The sequence below is a fragment of the Juglans regia genome, chromosome 8 (assembly GCF_001411555.2).
Source record: "Juglans regia cultivar Chandler chromosome 8, Walnut 2.0, whole genome shotgun sequence".
Classification (NCBI taxonomy): domain Eukaryota; kingdom Viridiplantae; phylum Streptophyta; class Magnoliopsida; order Fagales; family Juglandaceae; genus Juglans; species Juglans regia.
The window spans coordinates 29154797-29178947 of record NC_049908.1 but is presented as its reverse complement, the minus strand read 5'-3'; the positions used below and the strand labels follow the sequence as shown (position 1 = coordinate 29178947).

At 36.2% G+C, this 24151-nt stretch overlaps 3 protein-coding genes across 6 annotated transcripts; all 3 read left to right on the top strand.

The window, feature by feature from the left end:
* On the top strand, positions 1 to 5402 carry LOC109006822 (signal peptidase complex subunit 3B). Its single transcript, XM_018986226.2, has 6 exons — positions 1 to 292; positions 393 to 440; positions 4240 to 4302; positions 4603 to 4656; positions 4900 to 4986; positions 5093 to 5402. Exons 1-6 carry the CDS (start codon positions 167 to 169, stop codon positions 5216 to 5218), a joined length of 504 nt encoding a protein of 167 aa, XP_018841771.1. The 5' UTR covers positions 1 to 166; the 3' UTR covers positions 5219 to 5402.
* Positions 5403 to 6829: 1427 nt separating this feature from the next.
* Positions 6830 to 10056, top strand: LOC109006823 (nuclear transcription factor Y subunit C-3). Of its 3 annotated transcripts, none has more exons than XM_018986228.2 (3): positions 6830 to 6908; positions 7108 to 7148; positions 9002 to 10056. In XM_018986228.2, exon 3 carries the CDS (start codon positions 9012 to 9014, stop codon positions 9771 to 9773), a length of 762 nt encoding a protein of 253 aa, XP_018841773.1. In that variant the 5' UTR covers positions 6830 to 6908; positions 7108 to 7148; positions 9002 to 9011; the 3' UTR covers positions 9774 to 10056. The 3 variants fall into 3 exon arrangements, with proteins under 3 accessions (XP_018841773.1, XP_018841772.1, XP_018841774.1); XM_018986227.2 differs by having other exon boundaries at positions 8977 to 10056; XM_018986229.2 differs by having other exon boundaries at positions 8974 to 10056.
* A 1258-nt stretch (positions 10057 to 11314) lies between these two features.
* Positions 11315 to 23554, top strand: LOC109006825 (alpha-crystallin domain-containing protein 22.3). Of its 2 annotated transcripts, none has more exons than XM_018986231.2 (3): positions 11315 to 11548; positions 22113 to 22483; positions 22954 to 23554. In XM_018986231.2, the coding sequence occupies exons 1-3, from the start codon at positions 11532 to 11534 to the stop codon at positions 23187 to 23189; spliced, it is 624 nt and encodes a 207-aa protein (XP_018841776.1). In that variant the 5' UTR covers positions 11315 to 11531; the 3' UTR covers positions 23190 to 23554. The 2 variants fall into 2 exon arrangements, with proteins under 2 accessions (XP_018841776.1, XP_018841775.1); XM_018986230.2 differs by having other exon boundaries at positions 22113 to 22507.
* Positions 23555 to 24151: the final 597 nt, after the last annotated feature.

The window sequence follows — 24151 nt, the reverse complement described above, 5'->3', positions numbered from 1 at the left end:
CCCTGCACATACGAAGTGCTTGTATCGAAACCCATTCTCCTGTCTCCTCGAGAGCGGAACCGGAACTATTACCGGCCGAAGCATTTAACAGAGCAGGCAAAACAAGAGGGTCGGGAACCAAGAGAGAAACCTCAAAATACCCAAAACCCACAACGAAACAAGCAAAATGCATTCCTTTGGGTACAGAGCCAACGCTTTGGTAACCTTCGCGGTGACCATCCTCGCCCTCATGTGCGCCATGGCCTCCATCTCCGACAATTTCAACCACCCCTCGCCCTCTGCCCATGTCGAGGTCCATCTCTCTCACTTAAACACTTACTTTTCTTAATTTCAAGCCTTAATTATTATTTTTAGATCCACGATTCACTTGATTTAGTTTTTTTGGTTTGTAGGTGTTGAACATTAACTGGTTTCAGAAGCAATCAAAGGGTAACGACGAGGTAATTACTTCTTCTTCTTCTTCTTCTTTTTTCTTTACCGATTTCTCTGCGTTTGATTTTTTGACACATACGTATATGGATCATTTATGAATCGTGCTGAAAATTTGCGTTAAAGATGCCTCAGATGTTTAAGGGAATTTTGTGGGATTGGGTTCTTTTTTACTTTTTGTTGTTAATTGGTGAGTAAAGCTTTCAAATTTGCCCAAAATATGATGTAGTTTATAATCGATTTTGAGAATCCCAGCTTTTGATCCTAACTGTTACTTTTCTTCATTTTTGGTTGATTTATCCGGTAGTGTCAGATTTGTTTTTCTTTTAATAAGTAAAACAACAATTTTTAGAAGTAAATAGGCATAGCCCAAGTACGCAAGAGGTATACAAACAGCATATACCTAGTTAAATAAAAAGGGGCTAGAAAGATATACAAGAAAGTCATTGAAGCAAGCTCCATAACAAGAGGATGCCCATATAAATAAAGTATGGAATAAGAAACTTCTTAGCTCATCCGGAGAACGCTCCTTTATTTTTGGTCAGATTTGTTTTAGTGTAATGGGCGTTAATGGGTTTCATGGGATTTGACTATTTGAGTCATATTCATGTGAATTGATCGTGTAATATATGGTTGAATCCAGCTACATTGTATTGTCTGTGGTGTTTATGTACATGTTAATAAGATCTCTCTCTCTCTCTCTCCCATAAGCTTCAAGGGAGAATGCCATAGAGGTTGGCTGTTTCGCTGGGCATACCTACATAATATAAACAACCTCGCAAGGAAGGATGAGCTGATTTATTATAGTTTCTCCCACATTTGGTATTGATGCATATGTGAAAATATAATCACAGTGGACTTGTTTGTTTGCAACTTTTTAGACCAGGGATTTCACATATGGCAATGCTTTATTTGACCATACAATCTAAACAGATTTACTGGAAGCAACTGGGAAAAAATTATTTTGATGAGTTTGAAAGCAAAGAATCATAATATTTAGAGATCAAGGATTTAAATTGAGGAAGAAAGAAGGTTTGAGAGATTTTTGGAGGATTTTAGAAGAGATGGGATTCTTTTGCTGCTTGTTAGGCTTATGATATGTTGGTCAATCCTGTTGTAACTACTGGAGGATTTTATTGTTTAGTGCAGTTATTGACAATGTCAAATTTAGGCCCAATGATTTTGATGGATTCAATGAATTCTTTCATTGTATTTCTGATAGAAAGACAACTTTATACATTTTTTTATTTTTTATTTATAATTAATAAGAATTTTATTATCACGAATAGGCATAGTCCAAGTACACAAGAAGTATACAAAGGAAATACCTACTACACTCTATAAAGCAGGAAAACTAAAACAGAAACAGGTTCAGTACATTCTCATCATTCCTTACAAAGATCTTAGCCCACAAACTCAAAGTAGAAAATAAAAAGTTTCGAAGATATTCAAAAGAGCGCTCCTTGTCTTCAAAACATCTCCCATTTCTTTCTAGCCATAGACACCACATTAAACACAAAGGAATCATTCTCCACCTGGCAGCAACATCTTTCCTCACCTCACAATCACGCCAACATGCAAGAAGCTCCACAACTTCCTTAGGCATCACCCAAAATAAACTTGTCTGACCAATAACCTCATACCACAAAGAGTTTGCCACCTCACAATGTAAAAACAAATGATTTACAGATTCTCTACCCTTCTTGCACATGACACACCAATTGGCTATACACAAACCACATTTTCTAAGATTATCTGTAGTCAATACTTTCCCTAGAGCAACCACCCAACTGAGGACGCCACCTTAGAGCATTGGCATTGGATTATGCAAATCCAAAAAAAATGAAGAGTTTGGATAATAGAGTCTAAAAATACACTGCATTGGATTATGCAAATGTAAAAAAAATAACTTTTAGCTACAGTAAATTAGTGTTGTGGGTCGTATTTGGATTTAACTGTAGCTTGACCAAATGAAATAAAAAAATACTTTCTCTCTCCCGATTCTCCCTCTCCCTAACTCATTTCTCTCCCGCAGGTTTTCCCCTCCATTTCTCCTTTCTTCCTTTCTGGGTTTCTTTCATTTCTCATCACCAATTAAAATCACTGCCTTTCCTTTCGGTTTCTCTTCCGTAGTCTTTCATTTTTTTTTTCGATCCCTCCTTTTTTTGATCCCCTCCTGAGTGTTCCAAGTCCATAATACAAATCACGCTTGAACTCAAGGAAATCTTCAGGTACTTTCCTTTTCGGCTTTTCCTGATTTCCACTGTCCTTTGGTTGAGATAGTTGATTCTAGGTTTTTCTTTTATTGGATTATGCTGGTGATTTGTGTTTTTTTTTTTTTTTTTGTTTCGAGTTTTGGGTTTATTTTGTGTTGAGGTAATGCAACCCTTTTGTTTGGTTGGGTGAAAAAACAAAGGAAAGAGCGGAAAATCGGTTGCATTTTCCAGGCCAAAGGGTATTTTCTTGCATTTTCTGAGGACCCAAATTGAGAGATAATGGGTTGACTTCGTATGAAACTTGAATCTTCGTGTGTTTCGTTTATAGTTTATTGAGTTATTGGTGGAAGTGAAAATTTTCTTTCGGTGGAAAGGAAAAAGAAAAGGAAAAGAAAAATGTGGGCAGCAGCTTCATTTGGAATATCAGCTAATTGTAAAGGATTAAAATGTTTACTGAGTTACTGAGTTATTAGTCAGCAGCTAATTGTAAAGGATTAAAATGGAATATTAGTTGTTATCTTGAATTACATGCTTGTTCCCAAATTTTGAACTCAATGATTCTGCTGTTTTGGAAGGAAGAGAATTGCAACCAAAATATATAACTTGATAATGGCTAGTTGTAGCAATGAGATTGATAATGGAAAAAGCAGACCCGAGAGCTTGAACTAAACTGATTTATGAACAACTGCAGATTTTCTTCTTGATTTTTCTGTTTTGCTGTTTGTGTGCTTCAATTACAACTGTTGTGGTGGCTGAGATACCCTTTTGAGTGGTCTAAAACAAGGTTAATCAGTGACTAAGTTGGTGAGAGTTGAGAAGAAGGAAGGTTGAATATTTTCCTTGCTGCTACAACAAGATTTTCTGCACTGGTTTGGGAGTCATGTGCATGTTGATCTATTGCTCTTTGTATATTTCTGAATAAGTTTTAAGTGGAATAGCCAAATGTAAAATCATGTCATATTATGCAAATTTTGCATTTGCATTTGCATAATCCAATGCCAATGCTCTTAGTAGGTACCTTCACCCTCCAAATGCTTTTCCATGGAAATATACTGCCAGAACGACAATTAAGCACCTTATAATAAGAACTGACTGAAAACCTGAAATTTCCAGCATAGTCCCACAATAGCCTATCCTCTCTTCCCTGCATCACTTTTGAATTATAAATCCTTCCAAAAAATCTGAAACAACATAATGTGATGGAATAGGGGAGGAGGTGAGGAACTTTAAATCCTCTAGACCAAGATTTCTTCTATGGCAGATGACCTTTACCTTGAGAGATCAAAACTATATATGATCTGGAATTAGAAGTAGGTGCATTTTTGTGTTTGTCCCATTCTCTTTAATTACACCCTGTTATCCTGCTAATTTATATTTTGGCAGTTTCCTTTTAAATCTATTGCTATTACTTATAAAAATGTAAATAATTAAATGTCTATATTCTCTCTCTCTCACACACACACGCGCGCGCGTATGTGTATAAATATGTTAAACATACAAGTCCGCATCTAGGTCTGACATGTATACTCTGGATTGTCAATTCATTTGTTTGCTTTTGGCTGTATTTGATGTGATGTGTCTTCATTTCATGCAGGTCAGCATGCAATTGAATATATCAGCGGACTTACAGTCATTGTTCACATGGAATACAAAGCAGGTTAATTATTTGAAAAATTCTTGTATTTCAATTTGTTGATGATCCTTATTACACCATGGACTCTGATGATGCTATTGTGAGAATTATGAATATTTTTCCGTCTAAGAGGATTGGGGCATGCCGTTCTAGGTGTCCCATGAATTTTCTTAAAACACTCGGTAAAATACAACAAAATAATTTATGTAAGTAGGATCCTCTATTATTTTTTAATCTTCAGTGATTTTTCATCGAATTATTCTTAAATATTAAGGTGATAAGTTTAAAGATGATTTAGGTTTTTAATTTGCTACATATTGGCAGGTTTTCGTATTTGTAGCCGCTGAGTATGGAACTCCAAAGAATTCCTTAAATCAGGTAAGCTTAGGCTTTTTGTTGTATTGAATGTTTTAAGTTCCTCCATATCTTGTAGTGCTGAAAATTTGCTTCGTAATATTTTCATTTTGGATTCGTTGGTCTCTTACCTGTTCCTCATAAAATATATCTATGCTATTACAGATTGTATATAATGTGCCTTTGCTAGTGTCTCGTATTCCAGCTTTTTGCTGCACATAAGTTGTGTCCAATCAATTTAACTGTTTTTGAGATTTCATTTTGCAGATCTCCCTTTGGGATGGCATCATTCCTTCTAGAGAGCATGCAAAGTTTTGGATTCATACCTCAAACAAGTACCATTTCATTGATCAGGTATGCCGTTTTCATATAGCAGTCTTAACAGTTACATTTATTGCATGAAAGTTACTCAACCATTTGTTGGCTTAAAACAGAGTTAATATTTCCCCCCTCTGAACAGGGAAGCAATCTCCGTGGTAAAGAGTTTAACCTGACATTGCATTGGCATGTCATGCCCAAGACTGGCAAAATGTTTGCTGATAAAATAGTCATGACCGGATACCGCTTGCCAGAAGAATACAGATGAGATTTTGTCTTGTGTATGTTATTGTTATAACTTCTGCCCTTTTTTTATATGGACCTTTAATGTTCAGCTGAATTAGTAGGCCAAAGCAGGCAAAGTTACATGTTTTTTAGAAAACGAATATTGCTGGAAATTTTAGACCCACAAAAATATTATTGGTAGTTATAGATTTCTTGTTCTTGCTTGAGAGGACTTCTTCCCTATTTCCCATCAGACATACCCACAAACCTTAGATGCTGGAGAGGCTTTTTATATATAAACCAAGATTGGTTAAGCGTTACGAAATTTGAAGCCAGAAAGAACAAAAATTAGCAAAGCAAAATTTAGAAACCCATGTACAAGTTTGTTTCTGCAGACCTTTATAGCCATATAAAACCTCCATTGCTATTTAAAACATGGTATTTTAATTGGCAGACTTATGGTTTGGATAGCTGTCTGGTGCTGGCTTTCTTCTGTAAGCCAAGTTTCGCTAATGGTTCCAATGTGAAACTGTTCCAACGAGTGAAGTTGCTGTTGCAAACTACTATCACAGTGGATTGGTCCCGGCCATTGTGACACGAATTATGTGAGAGAAGATGAGAGATGCTGACGTGGATGAAAACAAACTATATATTATAAATAGATAAGCAATTAAAATACAATAAAAAGTAGTAAAATATATTGAAATTGTAGACCAAGTTTTGAAGCAAATGTTACCTTTAAAAATTGAGTGAATAGAACATGGTAGGAATAAGAAATTGACAAATGTACACATGCTAGCCGGATTGGTTTTTCCTCAGAAAATATACGGTCGAGGAATATTATGTATCAGTTACTATTCATTCTCACACTTCACACTTATAATTTTATTCTGAATAGTGGTGTGAGAGTGAATAATGGCTGATGAGAATAATTTTTTTAAATATAATGGATTAAGACATAAAATGCCTAGAATCATAAATTTTTGGCCATTGATTGGTTGTACTCAAATGGTAATTACTGGCCTATGCTTTCATGCTTATCCGAGCTTAGTTTGGTTGGTTTGCCAAACTGGTCACTAACTTAGCCTAATATATGACCATTATATTGTTATTTAACCTTTATCACGTCTTAGTAATAAAATAAGAGTGAATGTGATATATAACATATCCAATCAAGAAATCCCATTCCAAGTATTTGAAAAACTTTTGGATAAACAAAACTTTCACCTTTAAATTATACATAAGTTCTTCATTTTGCATTAAAAAAATATAAAAATTGACATATTACATCTTCAAACTATCACAAACTAACATTTCAGACTTACCTTCAATTATAACCATTGAGATAAATGAAAAATAAATAAAATGATACAGTCGAGTAATGTTATTTGAAGGTTTTTATACTATACACTATATAAATTTATTTTTAAAATTAAATTATATTACGTGAACGGTATGTAGTGTAAAGATTTTCAAATAAAATTATTAATTGGATTTATAGTTTGATTCTCAAATGCTATTTGAAACAAAAAACATCCTGTCAAAAACTAATAGCAATAAAAACCAATGGTAAATTAAAAAAAAAAAAAAAAACCAATGGTAAAATGGAATTTTAACGAAGGGCAACATTGTCAGAAAGGCACCCATAAAAGTTAATGGATTCCGACTCCCGACAATGCAACTCAGAATCGCAAAAACAGACCTTTTCGTTTCTTTGTTCCTTCCTCTCCTAGGTTCGTTCGTACCCAGGAAACAATCTAAACATTTCTAGGATTTCAATTATTTTTTTTCACGAACACTATATTTCAGATAAAGAAATTTGTGATCGTTTGGCTACGGAAAAATCCCCAAAACTAGCTTCGACTTGAATGCATACATAGAACGGATCTCTGTGAAGCTTTTCTGATGTACTTTTTTTCTTTGTCCTTTCAGGCCTCATTCTTGCAAAGCAGAGGAACGCCCGTCTGAAAAGGGTATCGAATTTCTCTCTTTCTATATATACATTATACATGCACATATATATAGCGTATGCATGTTTGCTTGTGCATATTCTTTGCGACACGCTCTTTTTCTCACATTTATTAGGAATATCTATTTTTATTACTTTTTTTTTGGGAGGGAAAGAAAGAGGGGGGGTGGGGGGGTGTTGCACTGCTAAATCTTGTAGCTTTGTGTTGCTGGATTCAATAGCTATGTAATTACTAATTATCAGCGTTAATTTCATCATAAAATCGTCTGCTTCTCTTTGTTGTCTAGTTACTCTGCCTTTTTTTTTTTTTCCTTTTCATTATTATTTTTTGTTATAATATGTTTTTCTTCTTACAACTTAGCTTGGAGACGATATGGTAATTGTGCCTAGTGTTTACCCTTTCGATTCGGTTTCTTCCCTCTGAAATTTTAACATGATGATACTAATGCTATTTTTTATAGTCATTTTGATAAGTAGACAGGAAAAGAGTCCTAGTCATTTTGAAAACAAGTTTCTTGATTATGGTGAACTTTTTGGTTGAAAGAACAAAACTTGGTCTTCTTTTAGAGAAAAATCTGTGCGTGAGAGCAAAAATTGGGCTTACAAGAACATATAAACGTCTTATTAAATTACATAGCTGTCAAACATTTAGGTCTCGTTTGTTTTCGCAGATAAGATAAGATGAATTGAGATAAAAGTTAGAAGTTGAATAAAATATTGTTAGAATATATTTTTTTAATATTATTTTTGTTTTGAGATTTAAAAAAGTTGATTGTTTATTATATTTTGTGTGAGAATTTGAGAAAGTTGTAATGATTAGATGAGATAAGATGAAAAGTTTTGTGAAAGTTGTAAAATGCAGGGATGGAAAATCCTCATTGATGGAGCTGTTTGCTCTATATCAGATCTCGAGAAATTTTGGGGTGGTACCAAGTGCCTTTAAATATGTGGGTGTTCAGATATATAAGAATTTAATCAAGTTGTAAGGCTACTGGTTTGGGCCTTGGCTTTGTGATGAGCAAGGAATCATTTAGCATTACTCCTGGAATTCTGCATGATTTTTTTTGGCGAGTGTTTCAACTGGGTTTGCTTGAGTTTGTATTCCTCAAAATATCCAACAGGGCTGCCTATGGCTATACCATCAAGCTACTTATTTTCATGTTCTATTTGTTATCATTAGGACATTCTTTCAATTGACGTGAACTTTCATATGTGTGCAGAAGTTTCTAGGGCCCAGATTATCAAACTAGAATCTTGGTCTTGTCATGTGAGAAAACTTGATGCAAGGCTTTCATAGGTTCTTATTAGAGAATAAACTGTTCTGGAACCAATGTTATAATATGTGCTTGAAGCATACCTCATGTGAAGCTGGTGTAAGACATAGATTTTCTGAGGGAAGTTCATCCTGGTCTGAAATGAAGGTGTAGAAAGGCCCTTTTTATATCATGTTTTTGCTCGTTGGGGATGAATTTCTGACTCGTTATTGCCCTTTGTATGATATAATTGGTGTTTATTTCCCTGATCTGAAGAGCTTGTTTCTTTTAATTCTACCTTTAATTATTACTGGGTTCAGAATTATAAAGCAAGAGGTTCTGCTTTAGTTTGACGATTTTTCTTATAATTTGATGAACCCTAATCAAATCTTAGGTTGTTCTTTCTCAGACATATTTGGTAGCATAAAATTAGACTTTATGTGCTCTGTTACTGTGTTGACTTGTAGTTGATGGTGCAATAATCATTCATGCATTTTATATTGAATAACAACTGCAGTATACTTTCTATGTGTTACAAAAGATGTGCCTGACTCTTACCTTCTATGCAATTTAAAGCAGAGGCATAAACTTTTTTGTTATTTAGTTGGATCAGAATGGATCAGCAAGGGCATAGCCAGCCCCCACCAATGGGAGCAGTTGGTGGTGGATCCCAATTGCCATATGCCATTAACCCATATCAGACGAACCAAATGACCGGGCAGCTGACTCATCCATCTGTTGGGGCTCAGCCTGCTGGAGTTCAGCTTGCACAACACCAACTTGCTTATCAGCATATCCACCAGCAACAACAACAGCAACTTCAGCAACAACTCCAATCTTTTTGGGCAAATCAGTACCAAGAAATCGAGAAGGTAACCGATTTCAAGAACCATAGCCTTCCTTTAGCAAGGATAAAGAAGATTATGAAAGCTGATGAGGATGTAAGAATGATATCAGCTGAGGCACCAGTAATATTTGCCAGGGCATGCGAAATGTTCATCTTGGAGTTGACATTGCGATCTTGGAATCACACAGAAGAGAACAAAAGGAGGACACTTCAAAAGAATGACATTGCAGCGGCAATCACTAGGACTGATATATTTGATTTCTTAGTTGACATTGTGCCAAGGGAGGATCTGAAAGATGAAGTACTTGCATCAATCCCTAGAGGAACAATGCCTGTTGGGGGGCATGCTGATGCTCTCCCTTATTGCTATATGCCACCTCATCATGCACCACCAGTTGGGACTCCTGGGATGATCATGGGTAAGCCTGCAATGGACCCAGCTATGTACGCTCAACAGCCACATCCCTATATGGCTCAACAGATGTGGCAACAGGCACCAGAGCAACAGCAATCGCCTTCAGATCATTAGTAGCTGCAGCATAGAAGTTGAGAAGTGTAAATTTGCTTCTTTTTAATTTGTCGCTGGGTGCTTGTTGAAAACTAGAATGGTGAAGGTGGCCATTTAAATGTTTTATAGGAAAAGATCAGTGTAGTTGCTTGACTTTCACTTTTCCTGCCTTCTCTTCTCAAAGTTTGTATCTTCTGTTTTATATTTAGTTTGTTCTGGTTAAAGTAGGTGATGATGTAGATAACCAAAGCTAATGCTTTACCCACTTATTCTTTGTGGTATATATGCCTTTTCATTGATTTTAGCATTAGCATCATGGCTGATTCCATGTCCAATTCCTATTCTTTTCATTGATGTTTTTCTTATGAGAGAGATGCTAGTCATAAGAAAGTGCAATCAATATTTGAGCTCAAGATAAGCAGTCTTTCTTTATATGGCATGCTTGAAATGTCAGAGAATCTTGATTGAGCTGGTGTTCTTTCTTGTTTACAAACCTCTTTTTTTCTGGTTTCTTCCACCTTCGATGAGCACAAATGAAACAGTAGTTTTTATGCGTATTATGGAGATGATGTCTCCTTCTTCCCCAGCTTTACCCATGCAATCTAATCTCATATCTGGTGAATAGCAGTGGTTCAGTTTGTTACTTGTATTAGTAAAAAAGAACAGTTGCTCAAGTTGTTAATATTAGGAGTATTGTCATCTGAATGAAAGAAACATTATTAAAGTTGTGGACGATCCCGGTAGAGTGCATACAAGGGGCCTCGTATCTTTTAAGATGTGCTGGCATCTTTTAGATCACCACAATCCGTGAGAGAGGAGGTGTTCTTATTCCAAACCATTATACAAATCAATTACTTATTTTCCATTAATTCCGTTTAGTTGTTAAATTTATATGAGTTCAACTCAATTGAGTCTAATTTTAAATTAAATCTAACATTTAAATATCTAACTCTCAAATTATTAAATTTATCTTAACTCAAAATTTCTTTACGCGTGGGACATATAAATTTTTTCAATTCAATACTTCTTTATACGTGGAATTTATATTTTTTTTTTAACTTTCTATAAATACATCTAAATTCATCTTATTATTCAAATGTATTTAAACTCATCTTAGGTAGACCTCACAAAATTTACTCTATCATCTCAATTCACTACTATTAATTAAGAGCTCAATTCAACTCAACATCTAAACACACTCTAAAATTATTTTCTCCCTCGAGTGAAAACATATTCTATATTAAAAATTAAAACAAAATATTGTACGTACACGTTCTTTTTCTTAACGAATCTTTAAATATCCACTCTTAATTATTTTGTTTATAGAAGACTATTCTAGATGATATGAGATGGGAGTAATTATTTCATTATTTAAAATATGATACAATGAATGAAGGTCTGAATTAATTTTGAAAGCACAATTTGAGTTGTGAAAAAAAAATTAAAATTAATTAATCTCCTTGAAAAATATATTTTTGAGACATGCCAAAACTAATATAGTACCATGATCGTGACGCGTGGCAAAATTTTGTCTAACCCTCAAAGGTCAAAGACTCAAAACTTCACGGTGTCTTCACCACCCGGACCGAACATTTGAAGTTTTGAACCCAGAAGTAGCGTTCTAGTGACCAGTTCCAAGTTCCAACCCCAGCTCTTTATCCATAACAAAAGCCAGCCTCGTGAAAAAGAAAATCCCCTAGATTTTCTGGTTGTAGAATCTTTCAGAACCGCCGAGAAGATCGCCAGTGCAGCTAACAATCTCCGCTCCGTACATCTCTTATGGCTTCCCCTATTAAGTAAGAGCATACATAATTATACATATACCTCGATAAAAGAATATGCTTTTGAATGCCCAACTTTATTCTATATGATTTGGGGTTGGATTTTTGGGTCTTCTCAGTGAATGCTTGGTCTGTGGTACTGATTTCAGTGATGGGTTTTATTTTGTTGTTCTTAATAATTACAGTCGCTGCACTTGATGGGTTCTTTCCTTTTTATCCCAATTTTTATGTTGTTCTTGTTAAGAAAGCATCTATATCTCGAAGATCTCAATATTTAGTATTGTTATTTTACTGTTGATGTTGTTGATTCTATACAGAGCAATTTTCAAAAATTTTATTTAGATAAAAAAAATTGATTTTATTAGTGTTGTTATTACTCGTAAGGGGATTAGTAAATGATGCCATAAGTGTTTTTGGCGGGTCAAATTCGGAAATTGATTTTTATAGTTATGCAAATGGTGCCCATTTTCGGGGAGACTTGGGGCTTTTTTAGCATTTTAAAAGAAAATGAAGAATCCTCCTTACCTGGTGGAAATAAATTTTACATCATCATGTCATTTTTGGATCCAATGCTTTGGTTAGTCGGACATAACATGCAATCCTGGTAGAGAATACAATCTTGAAAGAAGAACAGCAGGCTACACGATGTGAGATTTCCTTACAATTAGTAAAGAGTAAATTTACATGTTTTTCTTGTTTCCACTACTGTAACCTAGATAGGTCTTATCTCTTGTATATCATCTTGTGTACTTGGGCTATGCCTATCCTATTAATACTATTGTTTACTCATAAAAAAAAAAAATTAGTAAAGAGTTGCGGCCCACACTCATAATCAGTCTGTAGAAAAGAAATTAGGTGCCAGATTTTCCAGATGGGTGGTGCTACTATGCCTCCCAAGTTTGCTCACTTGGTGCGTCCCCTAGTGCAAATTGCATTTTTTTTTTTGCTTTTTATTTCGAACATTTTTTAAATATGTTTAAACATTTTTAGAAAATAAAAAAATACCAATACAGTAATAGTCACTTCCTTAAGTATTAAGTACAAACAAATATTAAAAATAAAATAAATTACATGAGGGATCAAATTGGGGGGGCAAACTCAGGGGGCATAGTATCATTTTCCTTTACAGAATACATGGTTCAAGCTGTAGCTTCCGTGTTCTTGGACCAATACATTGAATGATGCGTTGAAGATTCAACTAGTGATTTTACAGCTCTGGTTGAAAGAGTGATTTGTGTGGGCTGTTGGCTTCCTGCTAGCTTATGTGACGGTTTGAATAAAATTTTAACATTAGATGGATCATTGCATGCATTGTGTTTTATAAAGTTTTTAACCCCTTAGGTGTTAATGAAAGGGGTTCATTTGAGTTCTTCATCTCGTGGATTCCATGTACCCAGTTCGAAATCAGATGATCCTGCTACTTTGCCATCATCTGAACATCTTCTTTGTTGTTATTTCTTTTTTTAAATACACAAATAAGTACATGTTTTTTTTTCCATTGCATCTAAATGGAATGGCTGCTTCATTTTGTGTCGTTTATGCTGCATGCCATGATAATAGAAGATTTGAAGCCTAATGGATGAGCAAATAAGGCATTGTATGTTTCCTATATATTGGTAGGTTTCCTTCACAATGTTTTGTTGGAGATGGAGTTCCTTAAATTTTTCATATCAATCAATTTGATCAGGTAACTAATTAGGAAATTGCCAATCAAGGATGTGCTTGGAACTATGAGTAACTTCCATGGACTTCAAAAATTCCATATGTAGTTTCCATGGTGATTACTTGTCTGAGGTAATTACTAAAACAGTAAGATTGACGTGAAACCAAGATGGATCAAGCACTAGTTGCCTTTTTTAATGAGCAAGATAATTAGTATTACTAGTGGAAAGGTTAGTACATAAGGAGTGGCTTTGGATCCCCCAACATACACCCCAAATAGTAGATATAACGCAAGAAACTAAAACAAACTGGTAGATGGTACTAATTAAAAGTTCCAGTATAGTTGGCTGCTTTGAAGATGCTTATATGTGGAATAATGGATTGCTTTGAGTCATCTATTTTGGGTGGATCCAACAATAGGAAGGTGCACACTGATTTTGATTGCGTTGAGACGATTGTTGAAAATCTTCAATCAATATGTCCTATGTATTCTTGGATCTACTCTCTCTTCCATAGCCACGGGGTGGAGTTGCTACAGTCAGAGGACATTAGTGGATCTACCTTCCAGACACCCTCCAAAACCTGCACAAAAGCTATGGAATAAAAGAATGAAGAAAAGAGCGACTATAAGAAAAATGAAGGGAAGGAAGATGAAAAAGGGTTGATAGAGAAAAGGGCTGCTTTCAGTGGGGCCAATGGCTTACAGTGCCGGTGGAAATGATGGAAGCTAATGGTTTTTGGCTGATCGGGAGGAGATGATTCTGATGGTATGAGATGTGTACGTTGGTAAGGATGGGTGACAACAAATCTTAAGAACCAATTTCAACAAAAAATGAGAGCAAAACCCATGAAATGAGGAAGGAAAGCTGAAAAGAGAAGAGGGAGGGATTGTAGTCGGGCTTGGCAGTGGGGGAGGGGTCAGAATGGAGGAGCTGGAGCTCCTTACTCCACCCTGGAGTTGACTGCCTGAGGTGATCAGGCGGTTGAACTTTTTGGCCGATAGAGAAGCTTACAGGAGATCAGGAGAGCTTCTCCCTCTGGGATGAAGGGCATAGACACTACTCACCTTTAGAAGGAGTAGAAATGTTATAGCTCCATCTTAGAGCATTGACATTGGATTGGCTATTTTATTCTTCAAATTTTGAAGAATATGTAACTTTTTCACTTTTAGCTAACCATTCAAAACTTAAAGTCTATATTGGATTAGTCATCACACTCTATAATAATAAAATATTATTATTTTATATTTTTATATTTTTCTAATTAATTTTTATTTTTTAATTAATTCTATTTTCATAACCTCCTATAATCTCCAACAATCATATTCATTTTCACAATCCAATAAACAAAATTTCATCACACGATATCAATATTATCAAAATAATTATATCGATCTTCAATGCAACCAAGTCAATTCTCACAAACATCATCACCAACTAATGCAAAATAAGAGTAATGAATAGGGTGGTAACCAACATATAAAACTATGAACATCACACCCATATTTGTAATCCAAAATAACAAAAAATCACAAAATAGCATAGGTTACAACCCCAAAACTCCCCACCAACAAAAGGCTACACATCTTCAAAAGATGAAGATTGAGATGGAGATGAAAATCGCTTCTTTGATTTCTCAAAAACCTCTTTTTGAAGATTCAAGAAATACTTTCGTTGCATTCCATTCATGCCAGCAAGATCCATCTTCATTATATCCATATCGATCTTTCTATTCTCTGCATCATTTCTCCTTTTTTTCTCCACTAGTAATTGAGCCCTATCAACTTCCAATTTACTAGTCACTTGTCTTCTTTCAGACATGAAAACAGCTCTATCATTTGCCATGCAAGTTAAGGCCTCAACAAATTCTGCATTGTAAGATTCTGCAGCCTTTCTTTTTCTCTCCCTTTCTTTCTCAATCTTCTTGCCTGGAGGCCTCTAAAAAATGACGTCTATGTTGTCATCTATTGTGTCGTCTCCTAGTGGAGTCGACTCCGCCATAGCAGGGCGTTTCCCATGCGGTTTCCTTCTAGTTGACAACATGGACACGTGTTGCTGCCATTTTAGTTGGTGTCTCAATAGACACCAACAATGTTCCATGTTGTATGTGGCCTTCTCAGTCTCTCTGTACATGATTTTAGCTCCTTCATTATTTGTGCATTTTTGGATCACCGACCATTGATTGGTCAATGACCCCCCAGAATGATTTGCCATGCTAGTATTTTTATGCTCATTGTAATAATTGCTAATTCTCTCCCACATTTGAGAATATTTTTGATCCGTCCCCCGTATAGCATCCATGCTAATATTGAGCCAAGCCGACACGAGGAGATTGTCCTCCTCTACTGTGAAAGACACACCTCGTTGTGTTTTCTTATTAAGTGGCCTTTTTTCACCTTCCAATAGTGTTGCTTGGAGTCCTACATTATCATGGCTTCTAGTCATTACGGTTGTGGATCTCCCTTGTTCACCACTTTGCAATAGAGTGGTAAAGAAGGGGTCTTCATTAAATGTGGTGGCCATCCTTGATTCAAGTATAATTGTAAAAAATCAGGACTAGACTCAAGCACATACTGCTATTGAACAGCAACCACAATCTCAAGTATTCACACATAATCTCATGCAAGCAGGTCTAATCAAACCATTGCTTAAAGACAATACTTGATTTAAAAAAAAAAACAGGTATATTAAACATTACAAGCAGGGCTAACATTTACAAACAAGAAATACGTTCGAATGAGCTGACCAACTATTCAGAAAAATGGAACTGATCATTGAAGGATTCACTTAGCACTGTGGTACATGTGTTGGCATGCTTAGCTTCATTTATTGTTTAGATGGAAGTAAATTGAATCTAGTGCTATTTTGCTCCTCGATAATTTATTCTCATGAACTTATTTTTCTGATTTGATGATTTTATCGAGGTATATAATCAGTTGGGTATATAATCATTTTATGGCATAAATATATCTGAAACTATAGGCTTAAGCTTTTGAGTTGAAATGATGTTCCAATATTTTATATCAGCCTGAAGGATTTCCCATATATCAGCCTGAAGGATTTCCAATATGTTCCAATATGTTCCAATATGTTATATCTGAAACAACATGACTTGTACCTAAAGGATTTCCCATATATTTTGTTTTCATTTTTTTTTTTTAGATTGTAGCTTTTTAAAGGTCATTTCATGCACTTCAACTATACTTGACTTTCCCTTTTCAATAGAGCAAATCCATTACCGATGCCATTTAGTTTTCCCTATATGGGTTGAGATTAAGCTCCTCAAAAAGAATTTTGATTAGATGACTACATCCAATGGGCAGATTTCATTTTCCCTCTTTTTTGGGTCTCTTTTCCTCCTCTTCCCTTTCTGTTTGTAACTATGTTGTAGCTATTTGGTAATATTTTTTGGTGCTTACTTTTGAGCATCTCTCTGTTTCAATCCCACTTTCTTGGTCTCTATACTGCATCTTCCTAATTAGTTTTTTCTTTTGTTCATCTTCTTAGATTTTCATAGTTTCAGTGCTACACAAACACAATCATAGCAGAGAGAGAGAGACTTGTTTCCCTAAGAAAGGACCAGCAAATGATCCGACAATACATGGTGGAGAGAAGGGAAATTCTGGATGGAATGCCTGCGTATTTCAGCATCCAATTTTTTTTCCTTGCTTCTTTTAACACACTCCTCACATTTTGGTATCCTATTCTTTACAAACATGAAGACAAACGAGATCTCAGAAAGTACCCGAGACCATAATTACAAACATGTTTCAAACTACCCGAGACCATGTTTCAAACTTCAGGGGAATTAAGAAGCTCAGCCCACACTCCAAATAATTCAATCGACAGTTCGGGGAACTCAAACAACATCAACAAAATCAAACCCAAACATCAACAAAATCAAACCCAAACAATAAAATCAAGAGTAGAATCAAGGCTAGGATTTCGAATAAAACCCAAACAACATCAACAAAATCAAACCCAAACAATAAAAATCAAGAGGGAAAATTCGGCTAGGGTTTCGAATCTTACCGTGTGCTTGTCGTGCTGGAGAAAAGCTGCCACTGTACCATGCTGGAGAGTGCCGTTGCGGGAGAGAATGGTTGCGGAAGAAGAGAAATGGGGAAGAAGAGAAAGAGGGAAGAAGAGAAAAAAAAACTAGAAGAAGAGAAAGAAGGAAGAGACGCGGGAGAGGAAAGAAGAGAAGAAGAGAAAAAAAAAATTAGAAGAAGAGAACGGAGCGCGAGAGAGAAATAGGGAAGAAGAGAAGGAAGAAGAGAAGAAGAAACGCGGGAGAGGAAGAGGGAAGAAGAAAGAGAAAGAATCGCGGGAGAGAGATAACCGAAATTAATAAACAATGAATTTGGAGGTGAAACAGTGCTTTTCATCTTTGAAGAAAAATATGAAATTACTGTAGATAATATTTAAGATGAAAAGTGTTTGGCTAATTCAATGTGGGCCAACTATTGATAAAATTAGTTAAATTTTGAGATGAAATGTTATTTGAAGAAGCCAATGTGGATGCTCTTAGAGGTTAAAAGATATTTGTTTTTGGATCCTGGGACGTATATATGCTACCATTATCATTTCATAGTCATTGCACCACTTTCAAGCATGTATGGACATGAGTGCAAACACAGGCGCACGCAAAGAATTGGAGGTTCTTGCTTCTACCTACCTCTCTAATGTGTGCACAAGCAGACTAAAATTCACTTGCATGCTTACAAGTTACAACTTGACCTCCTAGGGGCTGTAGCTTTTGATTTTAATGGACTTAATTTGCACAATTTTTGGATCTATTTTTACTTCCTAATTAGATGTTTCCTCTTCACTTCATCAATAAAATTGTTAGTTGCATAAAAAAAAAAAACCTTCCTAGGCATGTGTCCTACGCACATTGACCCTTTTGGCTACAATGAATCAAGGTATTCGTTAATATGCTGGTCCAACTCTTTTAAGGTTAGAAAGCTGAGAACCTTTAATAAGGCACTTTTAGGAAAATGGTTGTGGCAGTTTCACCAGGAGGGGGATGCTCTTTGGAAGATTGTCATTCACGCCAAATTTGGGAGCATTTTTTTTTTTTTGAGGGGGGGGGGGGGGTTTCTCTAAATAATGCTTTCCCTTCTCTTTTTAGGATATTGGATAATGGTCTACTGTGGTTGACGATATGGACAATTCCAATGGCTTTTTATAGTGGAATGTGAGGTTCATTAGAGCTGTACAGGATTTGGAGGTAGGGGATATCTCAGACTTTTACAGCATGTTGTATGTCCTCAATATGGAGTGTGGTGGGGAGGATAGATTGCTTTGGATTCATCCTGGGAATAAGAACTTCTCGGTCAGATCATTGTACAAGGTTATGTCGACCCAATCATCTAATGATTTTCCTTGGAAGTGCATTTGAAGAAGCAAAGTGTCCCTCAAGGTTGCTTTCTTTGCTTGGTTGGTCTTTCATGGGAAAACTCTGAGTATTGATAAGCTGAGAAAGCGTGGTCTACTTATTATGGTTTGGTGCTTTATGTGCAAAAAGAATGGTGAATCGGTGGACCACCTGATTCTCCATTGTGAGGTGGTAAAGGTTTCGTTGGATGAGATTTTTGATAGGCTTGGTATTTGCCTGGGTGATGCTTAGGAGAGCGGTGGATCTATTAACTTGTTGGAGAGGAACTCAGGGCAATTGTCAAATTGTGGCTGTTTGGAAGATGGTGCCATTATGTCTTATGTGGTGTATATGGAATGAAAGTAACGGAAGTTTCGATAATAGAGAACATTCATTGGGAGTGATTAGAGATTTTTTCTTCCAGCCGTCGTTACTCTGGGCATCAGCTATTGTATTGCATGAGACTAATTTTAATAATTTCTATGCTGCCTTTTCCAGCTCTTAGCTTGTAATTAGGTCTTTTCTCTTGGGCTATGCCCAATTATTTGGATTAATAAATTTTCTTACTTAATAAAAAAATAGTTTTTTCTTCTTTTAATAAGAAAATTTTAAAAATTTAGTTTTATTCAGTCTCAATTGCTGAAATTGGACGCAATCTTACACAAGATTTATTTGAATCATTTATTTGAGCAAAACCTAATGGCATGTTTGGTTTGCCCCTTCTCTCAAAATTTTTTCTCAACTTTTCAAATCAAAGTCAAACTAAACATCTTTAAATCTAAAAATAACACTATTTTAACTTTTCAACTTTTCATCCAATAATTACCCAACCACTATCCAAACACAAAACTCAAAACAACTTTTACATACTCCAAAACAAAAACTATGCTTAAAAATTATATTCAAACAATTTTTCAACCCCACCAAACACCTTCACTAACACCAATACAAAAAAAATTCAAAAACAAAAATTCCAAATTTTTTCTCCTTTCACAAAATCCTATAGACAACACATCTCAATTGTTTTTTGGATAAGGAAGAAAATTTATTTAACCACATAATTAGGTATAGCTCAAGTACATAGGGAGTATACAAGAGAAAACACCTAATTACTAGCTAGGAGCTGGAAAGAGCAGCATAGAAATGAAACACATTAGACGCGGGTGGGGGGACTTTATTTCTCATTCTAAATTGGTGTTGGGGAGGGGGTCTCATATTAAGTTTTGGGAGGACATTTGGTGTGGGAATGTGGCTCTAAAGGATGCCTTTCCAGCTGTTTTTCGAGTGGCTCGCAATCAGGAAGCATCCATTGAGGACCTCATGCTTATATCAGGGGACCAATTGCAGTGGAACGTCACATTTAGTAGAGCGGCGCAAGATTGGGAAGTAGACATCTTTGAGGCTTTTTTCAGCCTCTTATATTTTGTGAAGCCGAATAGACAGCAAACTGACAGTTTATGGTGGAACCCTGTGGGTAAGGGCATCTTCTCAGTTCGATCTTTCTATAAGGCCCTTTCTCAAGCTGCAACTATTCAGTTCCCATGGAAGAGACTTTGGAGAAATAAGGCGCCTTCGAAAGCAATCTTCTTTACATGGACAGCAGCATGGGGGAAGATTCTGACTATTGACAACCTGAGGAAGCGACGGATAGTTATACTAGACTGGTGTTGCATGTGTAAGAGATCCGGTGAGACAGTGGAACACCTCTTGTTACATTGCGAGATAACTAGAGCCTTGTGGGTGGAAGTCTTTAGCCGAGTAGAGTTATCCTTTGTTATGCTGACAATTGTGGTTGATCTATTGGCCAGTTGGACACTTTCGAGAGGAGTTCAACAAATTAAGGAGGTGTGGAAAATGATCTCAATCTGTATCATGTGGTGCATATGGCAAGAGCGCAATGATCGGACTTTTGAAAACAAGTAGCGGTCGCCGGAGGAACTTAGAGCTTTATTTTTCTGTACTTTATTGCTATGGGCCATTGCTTTAGATTTTAATGGCCTGAATGTTCATGACTTTCTAGCTTCCCTTTCGTTGACTTAGATAGGTCTTATCTCTTGTATACCATCTTGTGCACTTGGGCTTTGCCTATCTCTATTTATAATATTATTGATTACTTATAAAAAAAAAAAAAGAGCAGCATAGAAATCATGAATATAATCCTGTCTAATATAATAGCCGATGCCCAAAGTAACAATGTATGGGAAAAAAACACTCTAATCTCTCCCAATGATCATTTTCTATTTTCAAAACAACGTCTGTTCCTTTCATTCCATATAGACCACATAAGACATAATGACACCATCTTCCAAACAACCTCAATTTGACAATTACCCTGGATTCCTCTCTAAAAAGCCAAGAGATCCACCACCCTCCTAGACATACCCAGGCAATACCAAGCCTACCAAAAATCTTATCCCACAGAACTTTTACCACTCCACAATGGATAAGAAGGTGATCCGCCGATTCACCATTCCTTTTGCACATAAAGCATCAATCCATGATAAGTATACCACGCTTTCTCAACCCCTAAGGGTTGGCTCAAGTGGTAAAAGGCCTTGGTCTTGGTGGTATACTCCCTCCAAGGTCTAAGGTTTAAATCCTCTTGGGTGAAAACAATCTCTAGGGGCCATCGGATTGAAGGATTTTTTCTTTGAATTATCTGAGGTGCACTTGCAGGAAATTCCTTGCCGAGGGCTTATGCACCCTGGGATTAGTTGGGAAGTTGTTCTTGGACACCCGGTGCCAATAAAAAAAAAATATACCATGCTTTCTCAAATTATCTGTAGTCAGAATTTTCCCATGAGCTGCCAACCAACTAAAAAGCATCCTTGAGGGGCACTTTGCTTCTCCAAATGCACCTCCAAGGAAAATCATTAAATGATTGGTTCAACATAACCTTGTACAATGATCTGACTGAGAAGTTCTTATTCCTAGGATGAATTCAAAGCAATCTATTCCACCCCCCGCTCTCCATATTCAGGGCATACGACATGCTTAAAAAGTCTGAGATACCCCCCATCTCCCAATCCTGAACAGCTCTAATATACCTAAAAAATTTCTAAAAAATTATTAAAATTTTCTCAGAAGTTGTGAAACCAAACGTGCCCTAAGACTTCTAATATTCATGTTAAGTTGGGAATCTTATTCTATATTTGCTATTGGGGAATTAATGATGGATGTTGGAGTTAAATTATGGTGTAAGCTTATTTCATACAAGTTGGTAATTCTAACTTTGAGTCCTAGAAATAAAAGTAGTTATTCACAGTAATTCCTATGTTTTAACTTTGCAGAACTCAGCGTCATCTAAACAATTCATGGGTCGTGCACATTTTGATATTTGGGTCTCTCTAATATCTTGTCTTTTTTTTTTTTTTGGGGGGGGTGGGGGGGGTTCAATTTTGAATTTTGTAGCTCGTTTTTCTCTTTTGAAATTAATGCTGGAGAGTCAAAAGGTTTGGTCGAAGTTATCCTACATTTTTCAATGGGAACATATTACACCTTATTTACTGTTCCTGATGGACTAAATATCTTCTTTCAGGCGTGGGGGATCAAGAAAAGAAAACAATGAGTCAGAGCACTTAAATTCCCAGCAAGCCATTCTTGATGTGGCACCTCTCAACAGTGTTCCATACATTGGTCCGCCTACTCCTCATAGCTATACTGCATCATCTTCAACCAAAAGGTCTGGTGAGACCGTGGAAAAAGTTGGGTCAGCTCTAATATTTCTGCCTTCACTTTCCACTCAGGAAGGGTGGAATAATGTTGTTGCTGCCACAAGAGTTAGGGTTGAATTGACTGGGAGTGCAGCTATGGGAAAGATTGGACCAGCAATAGGACTAATGGACATTGGTGAATCCAAAGATTCTTACTGTTTTCGTGTCTCGTTGCCAGGGGTAGCAAGGAATGAGAGTGAGTTTCAATCATCCCGTGAAGGTCCATTAACTATTGGACTCTCAATCTCTTTACCTGCTAGTAAAATCACTTATGGATACATATTTTAATGCTAAATATGTTGCTGGAACTTTATGGTTGTTAGTTTAGTCTTTTCTGGTTAGTTTATGATATATATTTTATGATATATATGAAGGAGATCATTGTTGATCCTGCGATTGTGGCATTAACTCAAGCGCAGCTGCTGGCATAGGGGGTTCATTTGAACCGCTGAAAATGGAATCAATCTACAGCTGTTCTATGTGACATCAGTTCATTTGTTTCAATAATCCTTCACTTCAGGCTTTCTAGAATTAGCTGATTTACTTGTTATAGACATTGAGTTTCATATGCTACCAAATCATGATTTAGTTATACCATAGTACTACGAGCTTCCAGTATTCATCTTTCTACAGTTACTGAGTCTGGTCCTCTATGTTTTACTTCAGATGATTTCAATTGTGACGTGGAACCTAGTGGAAAAATAGTAATAAAGGGAGTAACAACGACTGGTGAAACAATAGTGTGCAAGAACTCTCAAATCTTTCAGATGCAGACACAAAATTTGTGCCCACCAGGGCACTTCTCTATCTCATTCCAGCTGCCAGGTCCAGTTGATCACCAACAATGTTCTGGTTCCTTCGGAATTGATGGGATTTTGGAAGGAGTTGTGAAGAAGAGGTGACTAACAAGACCTACTCTTTTAGTCGAGAGCTTAAGAAGGACGAGGAGCTTTAAAAAGAACGTGATTCCGAGTGATGTTTTGCCTGAGATTTTGCAGATATATGACCCTAGATGGAGCCATGCACAGAAAAATGAATTGTGCCGTTTGCCCCAAATGTACAGATTTCCTAGTTTTTGTTGAGTTGAGTGTCTTCCATGATAATGTATAATCATGTGTTACTCTCAGGATATGCTCAGATCTCTATTTTGGACATTATTAGGAAATCTGTTTTTGTTTGTGAGAACCATATTCACTTCCTAAAGCTGAGGTATGGCGTGCTTTCAGAAATTTTCTGCATGAATTGAGGCCATTTCTTCCATTATCTACATATTCAACTCCACCTCCATACACATTCACAATAACTACACTTATCTCTACTCATGCTCGTGACCAGCAAGGATGGAGCTGTTGGAAAGCAAACCACGTTGGAGAGAAGGATGAACTCAAGTTCATCACAATAGAATGAGAAGCCATTACGCAGATAACCGCAAATAGCAAATGGGAATGTGCCTACCTTGGATCAGTGAGTGTTCCGCCGTGTGGTGAAATGATTGCCTTTTTCTTTTCTTGCAATTCAACACAGAATTTGTAAAGAAAACGACTGCACGAAAGGTAACTTTAAACTGTAAAATGGAAGAGAAGATTGGACTTACACACGCATCACATTTTTTCATCATTCTTGATCATTCTTTGTTTTATCCAGGAAGGAACACCAGTATTAAGGATTTTGGGCTTTTCATGTGCTGTATGTGTGGTATGTATTTTAAATCTCGTTCAGTTTTAAATTTGTTCTTTATTAACAGACGAGAGAGAGAAGATGGAGAGTGGAGATGAAGGTGGCTGGGCAGAGGAAAGGGCTTTGAAAGCAAAAAATATCTTGGTGTTTAATCAGATGAACACGATTTTGTCGTATAAATTTTTAA